The sequence below is a fragment of the Emys orbicularis genome, chromosome 7, assembly GCF_028017835.1.
Source record: "Emys orbicularis isolate rEmyOrb1 chromosome 7, rEmyOrb1.hap1, whole genome shotgun sequence".
NCBI classification, from domain to species: Eukaryota; Metazoa; Chordata; order Testudines; family Emydidae; genus Emys; species Emys orbicularis.
In genome coordinates this window covers 15,750,984-15,773,884 of record NC_088689.1, presented here as the reverse complement: position 1 = coordinate 15,773,884, position 22,901 = coordinate 15,750,984, and the positions used below count along the sequence as shown (strand labels likewise).

Genomic DNA, 22,901 nt, shown 5'->3' with positions numbered 1-22,901 from the left:
ACACTTGGGGATTCACAGCGCTGCCGCGGCAGCGCTGTAAAGCACGAGTGTAGTCGTGCCTTAGATAGCTCTCGCAGAGAGAGCTCTCGCAGCGCTGTAAGTATTCCACCTCTCCGAGGGGAGTAGCTTGCAGCACTGCGAGCGAGCGTGCAGCGCTGCAGGCGCTGATTACACTGGCGCTTTACAGCACTGCACTCGCTACGCTCGGGGGAGGGAGGGGGGCGTTTTCACACCCCCGAGCGCAGCAAGTTGCAGCACTGTACAGCGCCAGTGTAGCCAAGGCCTAAAGGATGATCATTGGGGATACTGAAGGGGATATAGGAGAGACAAAAGAAGGAGCGTGTGTGGAAGAGCTGTTCATCTTGAACAGCCAATGTGCAGCCTTAATTCTGACCACAGATATAATACACTTTAGCAAATAGATATGCAGATTTAATATTTGTAATTCCCACACAAAAATTAATACCAAATTTATCACATTAACATGGATTATCCATTTACCTTTTTCTCACCATTACAAAAAAAATTATCTCTCAGTCTTACACCAAAAGAAAACTACGTACACGGTAATTTATGAAGGACACACCAACCCTATTTAATCATCAATACACATACACTAACAAATAGCCAGTCCACATCAGAGTTCAAGAGTACCAGTAGTTGTACAGTATGAGTATGGAGACATGTGGGCTGTGGGTGGTGTACCAGAAGCAGATGTGGTTGAAAAGGGGAACTGATGACTAGTGTACATGAGGTGTTGAATTACATAATTGTTTATTTCTTTACTTTTTATGGTTTGTGTTGGTGAGATATATAGTCTAGCAATCATAAAGTGTGTATGTAAAATATAGCTAATATCTGTAGCTATGACTACGCACAGGTACACACACACACACACAAAAGTCTCCTGGGGGGCAACACCATTCAAACTATATACAGTAGAACTTTGGAGTTAAGAACACCTCAGGAATGGAGGTTGTTCGTAACTCTGAAATGTTTGTAACTCTGAACAAAACGTTATGGTTGTTCTGTCAAAAGTTTATAATTGAACATTGACTTAATACAGCTTTGAAACTTTACTATGCGGAAGAAAAATGTTTTTAACCATCTTAATTTGAACAAAACAAGCACAGAAACAGTTTCCTGACCTTGTCAAATCTTTATTTTATAAACATTCCCTTTATTTTTTAGATTACATTTAACCCAGTACTGTACTGTATTTATTTCTTTTTTCTGTCTCTGCTGCTGCCTGATTGTGTACTTCTGGTTCCAAATGAGATGTGTGGTTGACTGGTCAGTTCGTAACTCTGGTGTTCGTAACTCGAGGTTCTACTGTATCCCCAAACACTTTACAAATACTTTTGCTCTTTAATTTAAACTAAACGGTGTGGTCAAAGTGGGGTGACTTGAAAAAAAATGAGATTTCAGAGTTTCTTGAAACAGACTTTGCAAAATCTTGAATCTCAAGACTGGGAATTTTGAAAACTTCCTTTAAAATAGCAGATATGGGTGACAGGGTTGGACTAGTTGTACATCTAGATTTGTTCCCTAAGTGTGGACACTAATCTTTAATGCAGAAGTGGTGAAATATTTGGTAGTTTCAAAAAGCAGGGACAATCTGAATGATCTATATGTCAAGAAAGTGATATTTTAAATGTCTTATTTAAATGTGCAGCAATATCTCCTTTCAGTTGCAAGAGTTTTTTCATAGGCTCCTAGAAAGGGCAGGTAGGACTAGAAGGGACCTTGAGAAGCCATCAAGTCTAGCTCCCTGCACCAAGACAAGACCAACTAAACCTACACCATCCCTGAAAGGTGTTTGTCCAATCTGTTCTTAAAAACCTCCAATGACGAGAATTCTACAACCTCTCTTGGAAGCCTCTTCTAGAGCTTAACTACACTAGTGGCCAGAAAGTTTTTTTCCCTGGTATCTAACCTAAATTTCCCTAGTTGCAGATGAAACCCATTACTTCTTGTCCTGGTTTCAGCAGGCCGGGAGAACAATTCATCATTGTCCTCTTTAATAAAAGCCCTTCATATATCAGAAGACTTTTATCAGGTCCCCCATTTTCTTTTCTCAAACATTGCTTTAAAATTAATCACAGTGTGTGGGTGGGTGTCTCTCCTCCACAAAACAGTGCATTCGCACCTCCACCCAAGATATTAGGCGGGATCTCTTCCTGCCCTGCTTTAAAAAAGGAGGAATTCAAGGCCTCCCTCTGTCCTATCTAGATGCTAGAGGTCCCCTCTTCCATTCTCCAACTCAGCCATGGCCCCTTCTGCCTTGAAAAATATTAGGTCCCCTCTTCCTTCCCCCACCCCAATATTAGGGGGCTGTCTTCTCTCCTCCTAATGTTGCAAAGGATCCCCCCTCCCACAGTAGAGGGTCCCCTCTATTCTCCCTCTCCCCCGCTGTTAGGGTGAATCCCCCTGCCCATAACTAAGGGATCCAGCCTCTCTACTACTGCTCAGGAGTCCCCCAGGATTAGGGGGGGTCCCCTCTTTCCCCACTGCAGTGCGTGAGTGGGACCAGCTCCCTCAAGCCAGCAGCCCAGTAGGCTCCTGAGGCAGGGTGGGGTTGGCAGAGGCCTGCCAGGGCCCGGGGGCCGGCAGGGAGGGACTGAACCCTGCCCCCTGCCCTCTGACCGCCGAGGAGGCAACCGCCGCAGCGGAAAGGCGGAAGCGGCAGCAGGCCGAGCGCGCCGCCGACTGTGCGGGCGGAGGGCGGGCAGCGTCAGTGCGGGGCGCGGGCGCGCCGCGAGTCGCCGGGCACGCTCGTGAGCCACCGGGGAGCCCAGCCTGGTACCGCCGCGCTCCAGGAGCCGCCCCCGCCCCCCTCCCCGCCGCTGCAGGGCTGGGGACTGAGGCGCCGAGGCTGTAAGGGACCAGGGGGAGACCGGCGAGAGCGGGGGCGGGAGGGGCGGAGTGAGCGGACCCCAGGGCTCCCCAGACCCGGGGAGGGCCCCAGGGCTTCCCACATCTGGGGGGGGGGGAGCTGAGTGTGGTGACCCCCCAGTACCAAATGGGGCATGGTGGTGGAGCGCTGCTGAAGGGGACCCCGCACTCCTCACGCAGGGATGATCTCTAAGGGAGAGTATGTTGGGGCTCCTGCGAGGATATGGTTTAAGGGGGGACCAGGGTGTCTTTAGCACTAGGGGGAGTTTGTGGGTGAGAAGAGCTGCAGGCTAGAGTTGGTTACAGACCTTGAAACCCCATCTCACCCTCTGCCCCCTTCCCTTTGCAAAGGAGGGACCTGCCATGCCACAGTAGACTGCCTTGCAGGGAATGGGAAATTTTGTTAAAAGTTCAGGATTATCCTGAAAGGCTCTGGGAGTTTGTTTTGTTGTTGGGTTTTTTTTATGGTGTGAGGGGAGAAACTGAGTAAAGAAAAGTTGGTTAATGGCTGTGGAAGAAAAACATAATAATAGAGAGTTTTGTTTTAAAAATTAGTTATAGAGCTAAAGATGTTACTTCTCTGGAGGGAAAATCTAAGCAATGGTTAGTGTGTGTGTGTCTGTCTCTCTCTCTCTCTCCTTCAAAAAAACCCCCCAAAAACAAAACAAACGAAGTATTCAGAGAAAAAACACTGAGACTTTCATAGATATCCCTATTTTAAGTGCACTTATACAGTAACTAGAAGATTCACAGACTTAATTTTGTTACTACTACTACTGAACCCTTCAAGGATGATGTTGGCAGAGCAAGCCCAGAAGTGGTTCCCAACCCACGTGCAGGTTACAGTTCTTCAAGCCAAAGATCTGAAGCCAAAAGGCAAAAATGGCACCAACGATACCTACACTATTATACAACTGGGCAAGGAAAAATACTCCACCTCGGTAGCTGAGAAGACCCTGGAGCCAATCTGGAAAGAAGAGGCCTCATTTGAGCTCCCTGGATTATTGATGCAGGGGAATCCAGAGAAATACATCCTCTACCTGATTGTCATGCACAGGTCGCTGGTGGGGCTGGATAAGTTTTTGGGACAGGTGGCAATAAATCTAAATGATATATTTGAGGACAAGCAACGAAGAAAAACAGAGTAAGTCATGTTTTGTATTATAGTTATTGTGTTCTTTGATGTATGTGCTTCCCGATCAGAAGCCTTATAGCTAAAGTAAAATTAATAGGTAGATTATATTTTGTTCCCTGATGTATCATAAGCCTCTGTCCTACAATGAGCTCTTCATTGGCGTATCCTCATTGAAGTGACCACATGGGCCCGCCCACCTGGACAGAGTGGGACCATATATTAAAAAATTGTAGACCCTTTTATTATCTATTAATATTTAACATCTTCTTACATTCTGTTTTTATTTTTTGTTCATACTACTCAGTTGTACAACCATTATTTCAACTTGTGGCACACAGTTTGGACTATATTTCTGACTGAGGAAGTCCTTAACCTCATGCATATGTCTAGCATCAACCTGTCTAATGTAGTGTTCAGTCTTCATATTCTGCAAAACTAAGTGACTCTAAATTTTCCACATTTATTATTTAGTGTTGAATGAACTTTGACTAAATTAAGGTTTACCCTGCTGTACTGTAGTTTTCTGTTTCTGATTCTGATTAGCGTTTTAGGCATTGATCCTGCAAACTGTTCTGCACTGCAGGCCCATGCAGAGAAGCTTGTAGGGTAGGGTTTGGGCCTTAGCAACAAACTGGAGTTGTTCTACTCATGTTAGTCCAGTTCCTAGAAGTTTCTTCTATTGCAGTAGCCTTCAGCAGCACGCAAATAAAATTGTAATTAACCAACACATTCTGCAACTAGAACTCAAAGGAAATAATGTAAAAGTTAGGTTTATAAATATTTTGGACAGCAAATATACTATATGTTTAAAGACTGGGTATCCTAAGGCCTGGTAAATACCCCCTTTTTTGTACCAATCTAACTTTTTTGATTAGGGTGTTAGGTGGGTTTTTGTTTGTTTTTAACTGAAGTACTTAAATTGGTACAACCCCTAGTGTGGACCCAATTATACTGGTACAGTGTGGCTTATTTTTCTGAATATATGGGAATAAGTTGTAGTGATGTAAGTACCTTTGTACTGGTATGACTATATCCACACTAGAGATCATATAATTTTAACTGTACCAGTACAAAAACTGTGTGGACAAGCCATAAGTTAGGTGTGTAAAATTGCACTTGCTATTTCTGCTTTAACCATCTAAAGCTCCAGTTATGCAATTAACTCTGCATCTGTGTAGATACCTGCTCAGACTGTCCATTGCAGGATCATGGCATAGGTTAGTTTTTAAACGTATTGTCTTTTTAAAGGCAGGCCAAAAGAATTGCAACTGTTCCACTGCAATAGATGCTAACTCTTATAACCTTAATGGGGTGCTAATTTCTATTTCAATTTGATTCAAACACATTTCACTGTTTCTTCAAAATTAGTTCTTAAGTGTTGTTAAATGTTCTATAATTGGAAGTGATGATTAAACCCTGTGCTGCAAACACTTAATCACATGCGTACCTTTAAGGATGTGATTAGTCCCATTGAAAACAAAAAGATTAAATGAAAGACAAAGTAAAACAAGACAACAGTAAATACAAAAACTTGATTTAAGTAAATCAAAGTGGATATACATGTTCATAAAGTGGAAAAGGTAAAATGAGATGCATATAAAGAAATCAGGAATTATTGTGAAAAATCACTCCTTCCATTTAGGGCAATGCAATTTTTTTGCACAATAGAATTACAGCACTTTCACATCTCTTTTTTATAATCTAACTGAAAGTAATGGTTGAACTATAGTATTGCAAAATTATTCCCGGAAAATGCAATCGACTTGATTTCCAGGATTGTATGCACTGAAGTAATAAGATCCTTGTGATAACTGAATGAACATTCAAGATACCCATAAATACACACACACAAAAGGTAACACAAGTTTACATATGTTCTGTATCTTTATAGCTCTTATTTTCAAGTGTGAGAAGAAGCCCATATCCTGCATAATGTAACATGTGAGAGAATGTTGCACTGTTGCAGAGCCCTTTTGAAGCCAGAGGGGCTCCACAAAACTGAAGCTGTGCCCTGCAAACTACACTTTTCAGGATTGGGGCCTAAGGGTAAATTTTCAAAAGCAACGATAAACTATTTTCAAAAGTGACTTAGGGTCAGATTTTTAAAGATATTTACATGGCTAAAGATGCAGACTCGCACCTGCTGAGATGGTCAAAAGTGCCTACCAGGCACGTTTCTTCATTTTTAGGTGCCTGCATACCTTGAACCATCTGGCCCTAAGACTTTTGAAAATTGGGGTTAGGCTCCTAATGCACTCAGGTGGTTTTGCAAATTTTACTGTGTCTACATAAGTATCTGAATGCATACATGTCAGCATTATTTCCTATTACTGTTAACTGGAGATCCAGGCATGTGTGTTGAGAGGAGAACAAACTTTCAGGTATATGTACACCAATGCAGGCTCTCTAACAAAGTGAAATAATCTTGAGCATTCTTTTTAATTCTGGCTTTTTTATTATTATTATTAAAGACTTTTTTGGGGGTATAACATTCTATTAACCTCAAATTGGCAGTTAGAATAAATAGTGTTCTCAGGTATGAGCATTAACTGGTTGAGCCAGTGAAAGTTGAGGATGCTTAACACATCTCAGGGTCAGGCCTGTTGTTCTTGACCGCAAAGAATTCTGATGCCTCAGTGCTATTTTGATTGTTTCAAAAGCACTAATTGAGTTTATTAAACTCTGATTCTGCTTTCAGGTATATTGAACAGGCTTGTGGCATTATTACATCGAGAGTGATTTTTTTATGTTGATGTAGTGTTAACATTTCTTGCTTTGTTTGGGGATAAATGAGATCCAGTTATTTGATTGTGTCTTCACTGGTAATATTTCTACCTTTTTAATATATTTAATAGCTTCCTCTTTCCAACGCAGCTGTGCATATGGCGTTGTAAGAGACAGACTCAAGAGTCACTAGAGTATTACAAAAAAGATATTTAATATTCTGCACAATGCTGAACCTTGTCAGCAATTCCCCAGTGCTTTATAGAAATAGGTATGAGAAGTGAAGGCGACCAGCTGATTTTGAATTCATAGGACCACTGCCGGGTGTATGACATACAGTTTTGTTTGTAAGTATATTTACAAGTTCATTGCAGCTTCAAGAACACATGACAGGAAAAAATAGTCTTTTTCATTTAGATTTTTTATTTGCTACTTATACCTTAGAAAAAATGTGATTTTAAAAAATATTCTGAGCAATAAAGTTTTCAAGCAGAGGCATGGTGAGAGGACTTACACATCTTGTATTCTAATGATTTTTTTTTTTCTAGCACAAGACTTAAGAAAATATAACAAAATGTTTGTTTTTACCATCAAGTTATAATAATCTTTACATGCCATTATACAACATCTTTACTCTTTCTTTTTGCAGTTGATGATTTTTCACATTCATAAAAATGAAAGTTGTTGGAATGGCTAAATCCAGTTGTGACTCAGGCAGTCACTTTCCAAACTTCTCCTTGACACCTCAGCCAATGAACTTGTAACACCCCAGTTCCAATTCTTTCTTTGTCTTGGTGAGAAAGTGCCAGTTATGCTGTGGTGGGCTTGTAATTTGCTTTTCTGTCCATTTGGAACGACACTGAATCATCAGACTCATTTCACATGATAATTTTGAACGAATATGCTGTTTTTTTAGTGTTCCAAAATCTTGGGAAATATGGATATCTCTAGAATAGGCCTTTAAAGGTCTCTTTAAGATTTCTGTGTTATATCCTCATAAAAGAAGCTGTTTTAGCAAGTATGGTAATTATGCCTAGAGCCCTGCAAATCCGTGGATATCTGCTTCATATCTGCAGACCATTTTTGCGGATAGTGGATCGGATGCAGATACAACCGCGCAGGGCTCTAGTCACCAGCAGTGCCTGGCCCGCAGCGTCCAGCTCGGACAGTCCAGGGGGTGGCGTGGCACGCTCGGGACCAGCAGCCAGTAGCTGGGGCTGGGCAGCAGGTTGGAGCTGGGGCTGTCCAGCACCCAATTTCCACACCGCTTCCTGTCTAGCAGCTCAGGTCTCTTGGGAGCACCAGCGTCCCCACTATGGTCCGGCCCAGCAGCACTGGCCACGCTCCTGGGCCTGGCCCGCCTTCTCCTGGGCAGCAGGACCTGCCCCCGACCATGGGGATTAGAGCGGCCGGGACCCCGGCGCCCCACTGGAATGCAACACGCTTTGCTGCTGCCGTGTGCCGTCGCTCACAAGCCCCCGGGAGCAGCACATGATGTGACGCCCCTTCCTCCCAGCCCCCACCCCACACTGCCCCTTATCCTCAAGAACCCTCCCCATGCTACCCTTTACCCCCAGTCCCCACCCTCGCGCTGCCTCTTGCCTGCAAGACCCCCCCCCCCCCCCGCTCCTTTTCCCCCACCCCCTGTTGCTAGCCCTTGAGACAGCTTACGGATGCGGGTGCAGATACAGGTAATAGACGGCTAGTGGATCACGGGTCAGATCATGGGTTGATCCTGGCAGATGCGGATCCACATTTTTGTATCTGTGCAGGGCTCTAATTATGCCTATATTTCCATTATATAAACCAAGTTTTTAATTGCAGCTTTTTTGTCTGTTACTGCAAAGTAAATACATCCCTGTTGCCACTGCAGTCTGTATTAAATATCTGTGTGTGTGTGTGTTTCTGTGTGTGTGTGTGTGTGTGTGTGTTAAAGCATGTGTACATATTTGTACATACATGTACTTATCTATTGGTCATGTCTGCCCAGAGGCTTCTGGCCTCCTGACGAGCATAACATGATAAAATAAAAGACAATATAAATTCCCGAACCAGCATGAAAACAATAATCTCCAATAACTGACTCTTTTAAATAATTTGCTACAACATTTTTATAGTAGTTGTTTAAATTTCTGTGTTTAACTCTTATTGTCATGTGCTGTAAATTCATAGTACTATACAAGAATGGTTTTCCATTAACTTTTACTTCTGGTGTCACTCATCTCATTTGCATCCTCTTCATTCTTGTTGTCTTCTAACCATTTATTATCATTTACTTTATTACTTTTCCTAGTGAAGTGATCTATTACACGTCCAGCTATGCTTTGAGATGCAACACTCATCTGAAGTGTTTCAACTTGAGCTTTTCTTCGTTACGCTTTTTCTTACATGTTGAAATTTGTTGCAGAGGATTTTTTTAATCTCCATTTTGTGACCTAACCTCAAAAAATTCTTTGTAGGTACTGTTGACAAAAGTGAAAAATATGTGGTTTTTCTCTTGGCTATTTATTTAATACACAAAAAGGACCCTATCCTAGGCTCCCGAGACCTTTGCCATCAATTAAAATCAATTAAAATAGTAATGTAAGATAGTCGCCAGCATGTTCTGCTCATCCCAACCTCCTTTCCCCCCGAAAATAACCAAAGCTTAAATCAATCCAATCAATACATCCCCTCATCACAAACACGTGTCCTTTATTGTGCCCATGTGCTGGTGTATCCTCAAAAGCCTGTTTAAAAGATTTTGCTGCATGCCCTGAATGCCTTTTTGACAGATTCAGGCTATTTTAAACCAATGATTCTCCAAAAGATATGGCTAGTTGTGGTTACTGTCTTGCTGACATTGTCCTCTCTTTTTCACTGAGGGGGCTGCACCTTGAGCACCTCTGACTGTAGCTGTGGAAGTATGCCATGGGAGGGAGGAATCTCTTGAATTAGGTATCTTTCAAAACAACATCTTACATTCCATCCAGAAATGGACTACCAGTGCAGATCACAGTGCACTGGTGTCACCAGCTTAATATACTATGATAGCAAGGAACCCAGAGCTTTTTGTGGATTGGTGCTTTTTCTATATTTTTATAAAATGACTCAATGACAAGTAATAAGTCAAGGATTCTGTGCTAGCCTCGGTGTTCAAGTTGATTTTAGTTGTAACACGTAGTTTATCAATATTTAGGTTACAAAGCATAGTTGGTGGTAGCAAGGTCCGCCTCTGAAAGAAATAGTCATAATATTCTGGTCAGATAAAGATGAAAAGCTGCTTTCCCAGATTGCTGTGTGATCATTTCACAGTAACTGAAGATCCAATAATACCCCCTGAATGAAAACGTCAATAACAAATGGGAGCATGCACTCTGAATGAGGGAAGCAGATGTAATTCCGGCCATATCTATAGGTTGTCTAACCTTTGATTCATCACTTGTCACACGCTCATCTGGATTGAACTTCATTCAGGCTTCAATTTCAGTAACACGTTAGAGGTTTGTCTACACACAAATTGAATCTGAAATAACTAACTTTATTTAAATTCATACCTTTAGTTACTTTGGTTCCAGAATAAGAGTGTCTGTGCATAGTCTTCGCTGAAATAAGTAATGGTGTGAGTTAAAGCTAATTTAGTTATTTCAATTCCAGTTGGTGTATAGACAAGCCCATAGTAAGATAGCCTCGTACACCTACTTCTATTCATTTTGTGATGACATGATATTGCTGTTGTATACTTTTTTTTTTTAAACTCTGTATCACATCTTAAATTAGTTTCCAGAAAATAATGCTTGCTTTCCAGTCCTGGTTTACATCTTTCTCAATGATATCTTAGATCTTATTTTAATAAATAATGAATCAATTCCCCCCATCATTTCCCTTCCTATCCAGTACAATCTATACTCTGTTTCCTTCCTTAATTTTACCATTTATCAACTTTTGATTTGATGCAATCTATATTGTTGGTACAGTGTCTGATCATCTTACCAGGAAAACAGCCTTATACATTTTTTTCTAGTTAAATTTAGTGCTAGTGAAAAATGTTGAATTTACACCTGTGGACACTGAAGTCCTCTTTCTACCCACAGATCAGATAGTTCTGGATTATCACACTAGTCAGGTTGTGTGAAGAAATGTTCAGTGTACCTAAACCCTAATCTTGAAGGGACTAATCTAAATGGAAAAATTAGCTATTCCCAATGCTGATTCAGTCCTTGGAATACTTTAAATCCTTGATGATCATTTTCCCCATGAGCACCAAAGATTTCAAATTTGATTTTCTTGCAAGGAAATGTGGTTTTCCCAATTTTCAGGCTATGGTCTCGTTCTCTCAAGTAAATTAAAATGAAATACTGTTGCAGCTGTAATTATCTAAGACATTATTTCTATTCTGCTTGTTCTCTCTTGGAGTATTATCATAGGGAGTGTTATTTTTACTCCCTTGATTTTAGCATGTCTGACTCATTGGGTGTTATGTTTTAGTTTCGCCTTCACTTTAATATAAATTAAAATGTTCCTTCCAGCACCTGTCTAAGATGAAGTTAGAATTGAGACAGTAAACATTTATTTCAGATATAAGCAAAAATTCTAATACCTGATGGATAATGCCTATGTAGCTTTATCCTCATGCACAAGATTTGGAAACACTGTGATTTGTAAGGTTTCAGAGTAGCAAGGGACTGATGGAATGGAAACACTTGGGCTAGTCACTCGTATCTGCATTAAGTCCAAAAATGGGTTTTGCTCTGGGACGGGTGTGTATGTGTGTGTGCATGGGTTTGCTTTCATTGTGTTCACTGAAGAAAACCCACTTTTTACCTCTCCAGTATTACAAGACAGTGAGGATTACCACCAGGAGCAATTTATCTTGAAAGGCAGGTGGCCTAGTGGTTAAAAGATTTGTTAAACATTCATGTGCTCTGTCATTTGTTCTGGATTTTGATGGTATTTATAAGTAATTTTAGAGGCAACTACTGGTGTAGGGCACTATCCTTTTCCCTCTTTGGTAAGTGGTCTAGCTGAGCCCTTTTTTCTTTTTCTTTTTCTTCTTTTTAATCACTAGGCCACTGTGTGGAATCAAAGCACTGAAACCATGGGAATAGTGGTCATGGTCTCGGGGTGCTCAGTATTTTTGAAAATCAACCAACTAATTTAGAAATCTAAATCCTGATTTAGGTAACTGACTTCATATTCCTATTTTTAAAATCTTTGCCTAAATTTTAAATTAACTGAAAACAGTTGATACTTCATTGGCAGAGAGGGAAAAGAGGAAGAACTTTGGAAAGTTGAAGTACTTGTGGCACACTAGAGACTAACAAATTTATTTGAGCATAAGCTTTCGTGGGCTACAGCCCACTTCATCGGCTGCATAGAATGGAACATATAGCAAGGAGATATATATACACATACAGAGAACATGGGTGCCACAAGTACTCCTGTTCTTTTTGCGGATACAGACTAACACGGCTGCTACTCTGAAACCTTTGGAAAGGTGTGGACTCAATGGGGAAATCACTCCATTGCTTCTCACATTTGGCAGTGGCAAGAAACAGAGGTGGAGACCAGCTTTCATTCTGAGCCACAGGTTGAATATGCTCGTCAGCAGGGTCTCAAATTGCAGTGGGGGAGGTCTAGGTTGGATATTAGGAAACACTATTTCACTAGGAGGGTGGTGAAGCACTGGAATGGGTTACCTAGGGAGGTGGTGGAATCTCCATCCTTAGATGTTTTTAAGGTCAGGCATGACAAAACCCTGGCTGGGATGATTTAGTTGGTGTTAGCTCTGCTTTGAGGAGGGGGTTGGGCTAGATGACCTCCTAAGGTCTCTTCAACCCTAATCTTCTATGTTTCTATGGCCCAATCCATCTCCCACTGAAGTGAATAGAAACTCTCCATTGTCTTCACAGGGAGTTGTATGAGACTATATGTGAGTAACAGACTTTATGGTTTGTAACAGAATATACATAGATTTTTGCCCCACTCATATTATTATTCGGATAATGAGCAGAATGTTTTAAGCGATTCTCCTTTAACAGTTGGTGGAAGAGAGAGAGAGAGAGGACAGAGGAATCACAGTGACAGTAAAACGACCTACTGCCATGACTGGAAGAGAGACTAACTATTGGTCACAAAAGATTTACTGGAAGCAGGGTGTAAAGTGTGTGAGGTGAGCAGTATCAAATATAAAAAAGTAAGTTGGAGAAACCAACAGAATCAGAAGAAAATGAGGAGAGAGAAAATAACAGCTTGAGAAATCCAGGAAAACAGAAGTGGGCTTGTAGCTCTTGCTACATTGAGTGAACGTTTTGAATTGCTGTCTCACTTGACTTTTTGTATATGTGAAAATTTGGCCTTAATTATTATGTACTAGTATATACACTATAATAGAAACAGAGTATATTTTCCTCCTCACCTTTCCAGTCTACTACTGCCAGGGTAAAGGAGTCTGTGCTCCTGGTATTGTGGTGTTTATTTATGTAGCATGAAGAGGGTTATTAAGAAGATTGCCAGAATAGTGGACGTTGGTTCCTTATTAATTACAGGATTCTTAAGTAATTTCTTTAGTGGTTAGTAAATAACCATGCTTGTTCAGACTGGATTGTTGGTTATCTTGGGCTGCTAGGTAATAAGATTTTTCCTAGTTTGTCTTGAACCTTTCTGTCTCCTAGTCTTTGTGTTTTGAGAAGGCTGCTGGAGTGTAGAAGAGCAATACAAATAATAAATACCACCTACAAAATCAAGCTAACCAAAAACTTGTGGGGGAGGAGCGAAAGTTCATGATCAGGATTCTCAGAAATGTATGAGAAAAGGAAACAAAAATTGTTTTGATGGGAGGCATAGTTGGAAAGGGAAGAAGAGTAAGGAAATAAAATAAGAGAATATAAGCATAGGCATCATCTTCAGAATCTTTGAAGGTGAGGGCAAGAATTTTGAATCTGAAGCAGAAGGCAATAGGACTTCCCTTGAAGTTGAGCCTTGGTATGAGGTCTGTTTAAATAAGAATAGATGCAATACTTGGTTATTAAATAAAAGTTCCTGTTCATGCATGTTACTGGCTATTTTCCTAGTTTATGCAGGCTTTCTAAGGAAAAAGCTCATGGCATCCTGTCAGCTGCAACATTTATTGTGGTTAAAAGTACTGTAAGCAAAACCAAAATAGCAAGTTTTATAACCTTTTATAATACACTACAATATAAAAATTGGCAATAGTATAATGGAATTTAATAATTCAGGCCCAGTATGCTGCTATCTGAAAACACAACTTTATTTTCCAAATCCTTTTCCTATTATGTACATTGTTTCTCTATTTGCTGCACACAACCTTGTATTTTAAAAACAGATTCTAATAAGAAATATTCACTGTTTCAGAATTGATTGTTCACGATGAACTGTTCACAAGATTTATTATTAAGTTTTATTCTTATCAGTATTAGAAAAAATTATATTTGACTCTGAATAAAAAATCAGAAATTGTGTCTACTTCTCTCATTCTCTTATGAGCTGAAGTATATGGAAATTTCATTATAACTAAAATGTAAGCTACAGTCTCCAAAGTTACCAAAATAACCTTGTATTCGCCATAAAAATCAAATGTGTGTTTTTATACCAAGAACAAGAAAGGTCTGATCCTATAGTTATCATGCTAGCAAAACTCCACTGAAGTCGATGAGAACTTTGCATGAGTAAATAGTTCAGGATCAGGCTCAATTGGCCTAGTCCTGCACCAGTGGATCAATGGGAACCTTGCTGTTGACTTCAGTGGGTGCAGGATCAAGCACCACATGTCCTTTTGTTATTTTCCAAGGGACTTTTTTGTTTGTTTGTTTTCATTTTTGCAACTGAACTATTTTTTTGGTGTGACGTTCTTTAAAGGTTTGAATGCCAGTTGCGTATACTCCGAAGGCAACATACAAGTTGTAAACGTTATATAATGAAACTCCTTCAGGCTTTTATGAATGTCAAAATAGTTTGCTGTATGTGTGCCAATAACAGGTGATACCGATAGTGACACACATTAGTTAACTTGTGATAATGATTTCAGTAGTTGGTTTACATTAAACAGTAAAAGACTATCCACACACAGATTCACTAACATTTCTGTTTTTAAACCTTAAATGTGTGTTTTGACATTGTTACAAAACAAGTTAATAAACATCAGATGTCAGTTTAAAATTATAGTAATGTTCTGATCCCTAAATGAAAACATATGCAAATTCAGGAATATCCTTGCAAGAATACTGTCAAAGATACAATATTCCTGTCTGAGATTTATTGGGGGGATAAATGCTTAATCACTGCTTGAGGTTGGACTTCTTAAAATTGGAAAAACTGACTTAAAGTTTGTATAATTTTTTATTTCCTGGCCTTTCTTGCCAGAATTTACTTCTCCCCTTTTAAGAGTGCTCCGACAACAACCAGACCCACAATCCCACATGAAATTTTGGCCTGTCCAGTAAATGGTGTAGAAGGGGGAGCTTTCACTGCTTCAGCTTTTGCTTGTCTGAGAAACTGGATCTGCTTTTATTAATAATGTACAATTTAAGTCCAGTGATAGAACATAAGGGTTGTGTATGTGCATGGATTTTTTTCGTTTTTGTGTTTAAATACAGACAGTAGAACATACGGAGTCTGAGCAAGCTTTCTTTTGAAGGTGACCTTTCAAAGGGCATCGGGGAGTTGTTTTTTTTCACTTCTTTTGCTACTTTATGATGAACAAAGGACATATATGTGTGTGTGTATGTATTTTCTGTTTACATTAGAATTTAGGTTTTGTCTACCTTGTTTTTCCATTAAAGAGTCGGATGAACTAGTTAGGTTTGTGGCATTACTGATACTAAAGAGTGTGAAGTCGGGTTAACTGAAAAGAGAAATATTTTTCTTCACTGTTAACACTTGTTTGCTTTTTGTTTAACGTATATGCAAATTAAATGCCTAACAATTAAAAGGAAGAGTATCTTTATTAGAGATGTAATTCCCCTTCCCCTTTATTGAAGGGATGAAAAAATTCTCAATCCTCTTACCTTGGCCTTTAAATGTATACTTAGTAAAAATAGGGAAGACGACTTGATACTAGTAAGGTATAAAACTTTTGGACCTTCTTTATACATCACGAAGAAGCAAAAAAAAAAAGTCCCTTCTCCCTTTCATTTTTTCCTTGGCAGGACCTTTTGAAGGACATTCTCAACTCAAAATTCATATTTCTGGATCTGAAACCTTTTTATTTACTTAAGCCATCACTTGTTTAAAGAAAACAAACAAAAAACCTGAAAGGGGATTGAACTATTTTTCTCTTCCTTTTCAGTCTATTTACTTAGAGTATTTGATAGTACTATGTGCATAATCAGTTTCTTATCTGTGTTGATAGCAAGTGTCACTTCCTACCCTCCTGTTTTAACTTGGTTACATCATGCTAATCTACTGCTGTGGGAATACATATGCATGTGTTTTTTCTAGACAGTTCATGAGCTGTGGAGCTGCTGACATGTCACAGTTTAGCCGGATGTTGCTGCTGACTAACTCAGGGCTTGTCTACACTGGCACTTTACAGCGCTGCAACTTTCTCACTCAGCGGTGTGCAAAAAACACACCCCTGAGTGCTGCAAGTTTCAGCGCTGTAACGTGCCAGTATAGACAGTGCACCAGTGCTGGGAGTCACGCCCCTCGTGGAGGTGGGTTTTTTAGAATGCTGGGAGAGCTTTCTTCCAGTGCTGTGCCGCCACTACACAAGCCACGTTAAAGTGGTGCCGTGACAGCGCTTTAACATTGCCAGTGTAGACAAGCCCTCTTTTTTTTTTTTTTTTTTTAATTTATATATATTTATTTATATATATAAATTGTATTGGTCTTGCAGGAACCAAGGTGTAACATCACCTACCAGAGCCAAGTAAATGAGCAGCTGAGTGGGTGTCTGGGTATCCGCTTCCTTGGACCCTTTCAGTGAGCTATGGAGACAGCCTATTTCCCTCATTCAATCCTCACTCTCTTCTCTGGTGCTAGAGAATGAAAATTTCCCACACTCCCTTAATACTTTTCACATGGCTGTATGAGCAGCGGGAGCTGGAGGAAACCTCAAACCCTCTTAGGGCAAGGAGAAATGGAAGAAGAGATGTAGGAATGTTTTCAGCCTGTGCCTATCCCCGCTCTTTCAGGATTGGGGACTCTGAGTGTGTCTTGGAGGCCCCCCCAAATCCTGCTCAGAACATGGGAAGTAATGGTGGAGGAAACGTGGGAGGAGATAATGACCCTCACTGAGTCCTGTGTACAGGTGGAGTAGGTATAGAAAGTAGAGGGAGTCTTCGCTCCACAGATGCCTCCTTGGGATTAGGGAGCAAAACGGAGTAGGAATAGAGCATGCTTGGGGTCAGGTGGGCCCTTAATCCCTTTGACCATGGAGCATCACTGGGCTGGTTTTAGGGGAAAGGGGAAATGATGGGGATCTCACTCCTCTGCTCCTCCATATAGGAGTGGGGAGTCAATATGGTTCCAAAGCCAAACAGGAAGGGGTAGAGTATGCTGATGTTAGTGCTACGGTGACCAGCAAAGAGGAGGAGCAAGCCCTTCATTGTGGGGGCATACCTAAGTGGGGCCTGATTACTCTGCTATTTGTGCTCTTGCAACTACCGTTAAAGGCATTTGGAGATGAACTTGCATAACTGATGGGATGTTTGGCCCTGAATTACCCAAAGGTCCCAAAAGCAGTCTGTGAGCACTTCTCTGCTAGTGCCACTCACGTAAACCTCAGCAGGGGAGGAAAAAAATATTTACTGGCATATAAACTTAAGCAAAACCAAAACCAAAATGAATTTTGGGTGAAACACTTGGCTAACAATACACATGTATGTAGTACGTTATTTACAAATAAAGGTTATTTTTGAAAAGTTGACAATGTCCTTTTAAATGGCAAAATAAAAAATATTTGGCTGTTTAATGCTAGATGCCAAATTCAGCCTTGTTAAGCAGATGACTTCAGTGGGGTTTAGTACACTTGCACCAAGCCTGACTTTTCACTAGTCTCACATTCCAAGTGCCAAAGTAATTTTTTTAGAGCTTCCTTTTCAAAAATTTATATTGGAAAAATATAAATTTGATCAATTTATTACACAGAAAATCTTAACCAAGAATTCCATGAATAAAAATCTTCATAGCACTGGTGTTCAGTTTACAATATCAAGATTATTTTAACTTGTAAATAGCATGCAGCTTTATGACTAGTCTTCATAATGAAACATATCTCAACTTGCTTTCTCTCTCTCTCTTCTTTTCTCTTTTAAGATGGTTTAGCCTAGAGTCCAAACAAGGGAAAAGAACTAAAGACAGAGGAGAAATAAAGGTCAATATTCAGTTTATGAGGAATAATATGACAGCAAGCATGTTTGATTTGTCAATGAAGGACAAAACAAAATCCCCCTTTGCTAAACTGAAAGACAAAATGAAGGGTCGAAAGAATGATGGGACGCTTTCGGATACATCCTCTGCAATCATTCTGAGTACTCACATACCTGATGCGAACATGGACATGTCCAGTAATGAAATACAAATAAAATCAAAACCAAAAAAACCTTTCCTTTTGGGACCTCAGCGATTATCTTCAGCTCATTCAATGTCTGATTTAACTGGATCACATGTGTCTTCAGAAAATATTAAATCCAGCACAATTGGCCATACACACCTTTTCAGAAGTCAGTTAGAATCTTTTACTTCTGTTGATGAAAGTGGTAAGTAAAACATGTTTTTCTTCATCTTAGCCATTATGATTGTAGTCTCATTGCTATCAGTGTGAAAACATTTAAGAATCTGTTGCGTTTAGTGCATGCTGTAAATTCCAGACAAAGAAGTTTAGAATTTTTTCTCTGTATAGTAGCTTAATTCATAGAAGTCTTGCCTTTTTGTTTAGATCAGTAGGTAATGCCTATTTCCTGTTTAAATGTTGTTGCCAAGAAACAGGGAATAACCAGCTTCTGTGACTGTTTCATTGCCCATTTTTTCCTAAGTTTAAAGCATACAGTAATAACATTACATTTTATGTAGCAATCCAATACAAAAAAGGGTTTAACTGGTCAGAAATGTTTAAGAAAAAAATAAATCTGATCATGTTTTTTAGTGTCCAGAAACTGTCACCAAAGCAGGGCCGGCTCCAGGCAGCAGCTTAACAAGCAGGTGCTTGGGGCGGCCAAGGGAGAGGGGCGGCACCTGCGGCAATTCGGGGGCGGCAGGTCCCTCACTCCCTCTAGGAGCGAAGGACCTGCTGCTGAACTGCCGCCGCCAATCGCGGCTTTTTTTTTTTTTTTTTTTTTGAGCTTGGGGCGGCAGAAATGCTGGAGCCGGCCCTGCACCAAAGTAACTCTAATGTAGATGAAGAATTAAAAATGCTTTTAGTTGTGCAAAATTTCTTTTAGAAAATGACAAAAATGTATTCTACAACTTCAAACTAGTCACAACCACCTTGTGTGTACAACCTAATTTTCATATCAGCGGTTCTCAAACTTTAGCAACCCGAGGATCCCCATTTTGATTTAAAAATTTTCACAGACCCCCAAGCCGGCTTCTAATTTTCCTCGAGGGTGCTCAACCCCTGCTCAGCCCCAGATCCCGCCCCCGTCCCACCTCTTCCCTGCCTTTGCCCCTCCTCTTCCCTCCCTCGAGCGCACCCCGACCCACTCCTCCTCCCTCCCAGTGCCTCTTGCATGCTGCTGATCAGCAGGGCCAGTGGCCTCGGACATGATTCGCGGACCCCCCTGGAGTACCCTCGCAGACTGCAGAGTGAAAACCACCGAGATAGAAAATAAGTGCTTATTGAAGAGCATATGGATTCCTTAAAAATTCCTTAATCACATACTGGGGACCATAACTGCTTTGCTTTTTTAAAAAAAAAAAACTCAGTAAAAATTGTCTCTTGAAATTAGAACCAATTGCAAAACTTCTAAACCTGAATTTAATAACATGAGCTCTCCTCTGGTCATAAAGTGTGAGGTAATGTCTCACTGCTTATATACTAACAACAAAATTGTTTGCAGGAAGTCTAAAATCGCCACATAGGAGGACATTAAGTGCTGATACTTCTAAAATGAACCAGCTTGACAACACAGCTGATGAAAGTGAATCAGCATCTGAAGCACAAAATGACCCCTTTACAAATGTGAGTGCTTCATTGCCCCAAAAGTTTGCAACGCTGCCAAGACAGAAAAATCCATTTGAAGAAAGCCCTGCATCATGGGACCAAAACATAAGTCTCTTTTCCAAGCCTGTTGAAATAAAAAAAGAAATTAAAAAAGAGAAAAAGGAGAAAGTTAGCCTTTTTGAAAGAGTGACTGGAAAAAAAGATAACAAGAAGTTGGATAAACTTAGCAATGGGGGATCTGACAGTTCCACTGACTTGAAATCACCTAGTGCATTTGGTGAAAGTCATAATCAAAACTCTCCTTATGATTCACGTAATCCGTTTACAACAAACTTCAAGCCCACAAGCATGTTGCCGACATCTAGGTAGGTTTTACTTTATTTGGACATGATATCTTGAGCATGTTATATAAATGAAAATGTGTTGTGTTCAAGTATATAATCTTTGTGCTTTATTATATACGTTTATACCACTGCTCATCCATTTGTAAGTAAAAAGGATGAATTTCTTATATAGTTTGATCATTTTCTTTCCAGTGGTATACTTCTAAGGATCTTTTTGAAGTTTCATTGTATATTGCTAACATGAGCTGTGAGTGCTGTTTGGTTTTGAGTTTCTGAAGACATTATTCATGCTTCAGCATGGGTTTGTCTTTAAAGTCTTGGCTTTAGATGGAGCTTGTTTACTACTGAATCTAAATAGTGATCACTTTTTAGAAGTCGCTAATTATTACAACACCTCTGTATCTAAGATAAGACAGTTAGCAAAGGAAATAAGTATAAGTATTATAATATTTCAGATACAGAGTGCAAGTATTGATAAATGTTAATCTTGTAATGGCAATTGCAACCTGGATCTAGAATAACTCCTGCTTCCCCTATTTTATGGTCACAGTACACATCACAGTGTCCATTTAATAGGGATTCTTAGCCACTCATTCTGCATCTTTTTAAAATTGGAGTCATTTTGAGAAAAATAGTCTTGATTGTATGTGTACATAAACTTTTAGTAAGACACTGCAAAGCCTCATGGGTTTCTGCATTTATAATACAAATTTCATTCCATTATTTCCACAGAGCCAAAAGTATAAAAGTTAGTCATCTTTACAATATGATAAATATTATAAGAAAATATCCATCATGTAATAGATTTAAATGAAAAATTTTACTTTTTACACATTCCAATATTATAGTCGTATCAAAATCTTTGTGTGTTCTTCCTTTGTTGACATATATTTTGTGCAAATAATATTTTCCTTTGAATTAGAAACTTTTACTTATGGAACTTATATATGTAATAACTTCACAATTTAACTTTACTTTTACAAATTTTAACTGGAAGGTAAGTAAAATAGAATGTTTAGTGTACATGTGTTAGTGATATGGCAGGAAATGTCTAAATGTATACATTTATGGATACAGCATAAGTTAGGCTGAAAAAGTCAGCTTTTATATATGCATGTTCAATATTCGGATAAAATGTACATACTGAGAATTTAGATTTTTGAGCTGCTTTTTGCTTAATTTCTATTTTCCTCATTCTCCATCTTTTAACCTCTTTATGGAAGGGACCTTGTTTCCTTACTCCTCAGAAAAGTACCTAGCATATTTTTGATACTACATAATAACAGTTTATAGTCTGAAGTCTTCCTCCAGTTCTCCCCATCTTAGTACACTCAGAAATCTCTGGGTACATTTCCCAACTAGAGGTTTAAAAGGCAAGGTAATCTAAATGATAGACAAATGCACTTGTCTTGCTTAAATTACAAAGAAACCATATACCTGGCCTCATGCAGCATGTATCTGAAGATTATCTGATAGAACCTCAAGGCTGAAATGTAAATTCTTTGTCATTTACAGAGTCTAAATGGAGATCATATGAAGAATGTAAAACTATTGTGAATGTAGGTTGGTAGGACAGGGTCTATTTTTCAGGCGTCAGGATGGCTGACCATTAAGCTTTTAATGTTGAAGGAAGTGTATCGCTTTTTGAATCTGGGACTTAAGGTTTGAGGTGGTGGCTTTGGTTTTGGTATTGATCATAGCTGACTGGAGATTGGGATGATACAGGTTTTTTGTCTGGATCAAGTGAATCTGAAAAAGACTGGCAATTTTTTTTAAATTTTTGTCTGATTTATTATCAAAGATACCTGGAGCACACATACTCAAAGGTAATTAGGTGGCTAACTTCCACACACACATATATGAACTCTTGGTGGGCCTACCATGTCTCTTGAAGTTAATGTGAGTCTTCCTATTGACTTCAGTGAGCTTTATATCAGACCCCAAGTTAATCCTAATTAATTTAGTTTGGCATTTTTGATTAAACAATAATAATTTGAGGAGTGGCATTTCCTGGTAGTATAGTTAATTGTTGGCTAGATGAGTTCCTGGAAGGAGGCTTTTGTTCATCACCTAGCCAATCCATTAATTGCCCACCTTATTGATCATCCTTGCTATTATAAAACAATACATTATAAAAATAAAAAGTAATTGTGTTTGCTACTTCAGAAGTGGGGAGAGATGTTAGTAGTTTGCTTACAGCACCTATTTGTTCCCAACAGTTAAATGGATACAGTAGCCCTTGGGAAAGCAGGATTTCATTTTCATTGTTCTGGTAAGCTTAATAAGGGTTAACCTTCTGTTAGAGAATTACAATAAAATCAGCAAGAGTAAGAGATGTTGGAAATATGGAGATATAGGAACTCGTAATTTCTGATAATCTCAGCTCAGGCAAGAGCTCCTTCTGTACCCTTGAGCAAGTCATTTAATCTTTCTGCTTCAGTTTCCTTATTTGTAAAATAGGGATGATGCTTCTGTACCCCTTAAAATTTTTGTGAGGATGATATTAGAATTGATTAAGGGCTTTGAAGATGTAAAGAATTATGTAAATGGTAAGGGTTATTTTCTTCCTCTTTTATTGTCTTCCTCTTTTATTGTCTAATGTAAATGTGCATTAGAGACTTTTGTGCTAACTTCTTGATGTTTGAAATCTGTTATGGCCTTACAGTAAAAGAAAACGCACTTTTTGTAAATGTTTATAAAT

At 39.4% G+C, this 22,901-nt stretch overlaps 1 protein-coding gene across 1 annotated transcript in view; it reads left to right on the top strand.

Annotated features, from left to right (window-relative positions):
- Positions 1 to 3,686: 3,686 nt before the first annotated feature.
- The window catches only part of RAB11FIP2 (RAB11 family interacting protein 2), a 37,490-nt gene continuing 18,275 nt past the window's right edge, over positions 3,687 to 22,901 (top strand). The window contains exons 1-3 of the mRNA XM_065408013.1: positions 3,687 to 4,039; positions 18,011 to 18,453; positions 19,753 to 20,221. Of these exons, the coding sequence (XP_065264085.1) occupies positions 3,687 to 4,039; positions 18,011 to 18,453; positions 19,753 to 20,221 (1,265 nt within the window). The remainder of the gene's footprint in view (positions 4,040 to 18,010; positions 18,454 to 19,752; positions 20,222 to 22,901) is intronic.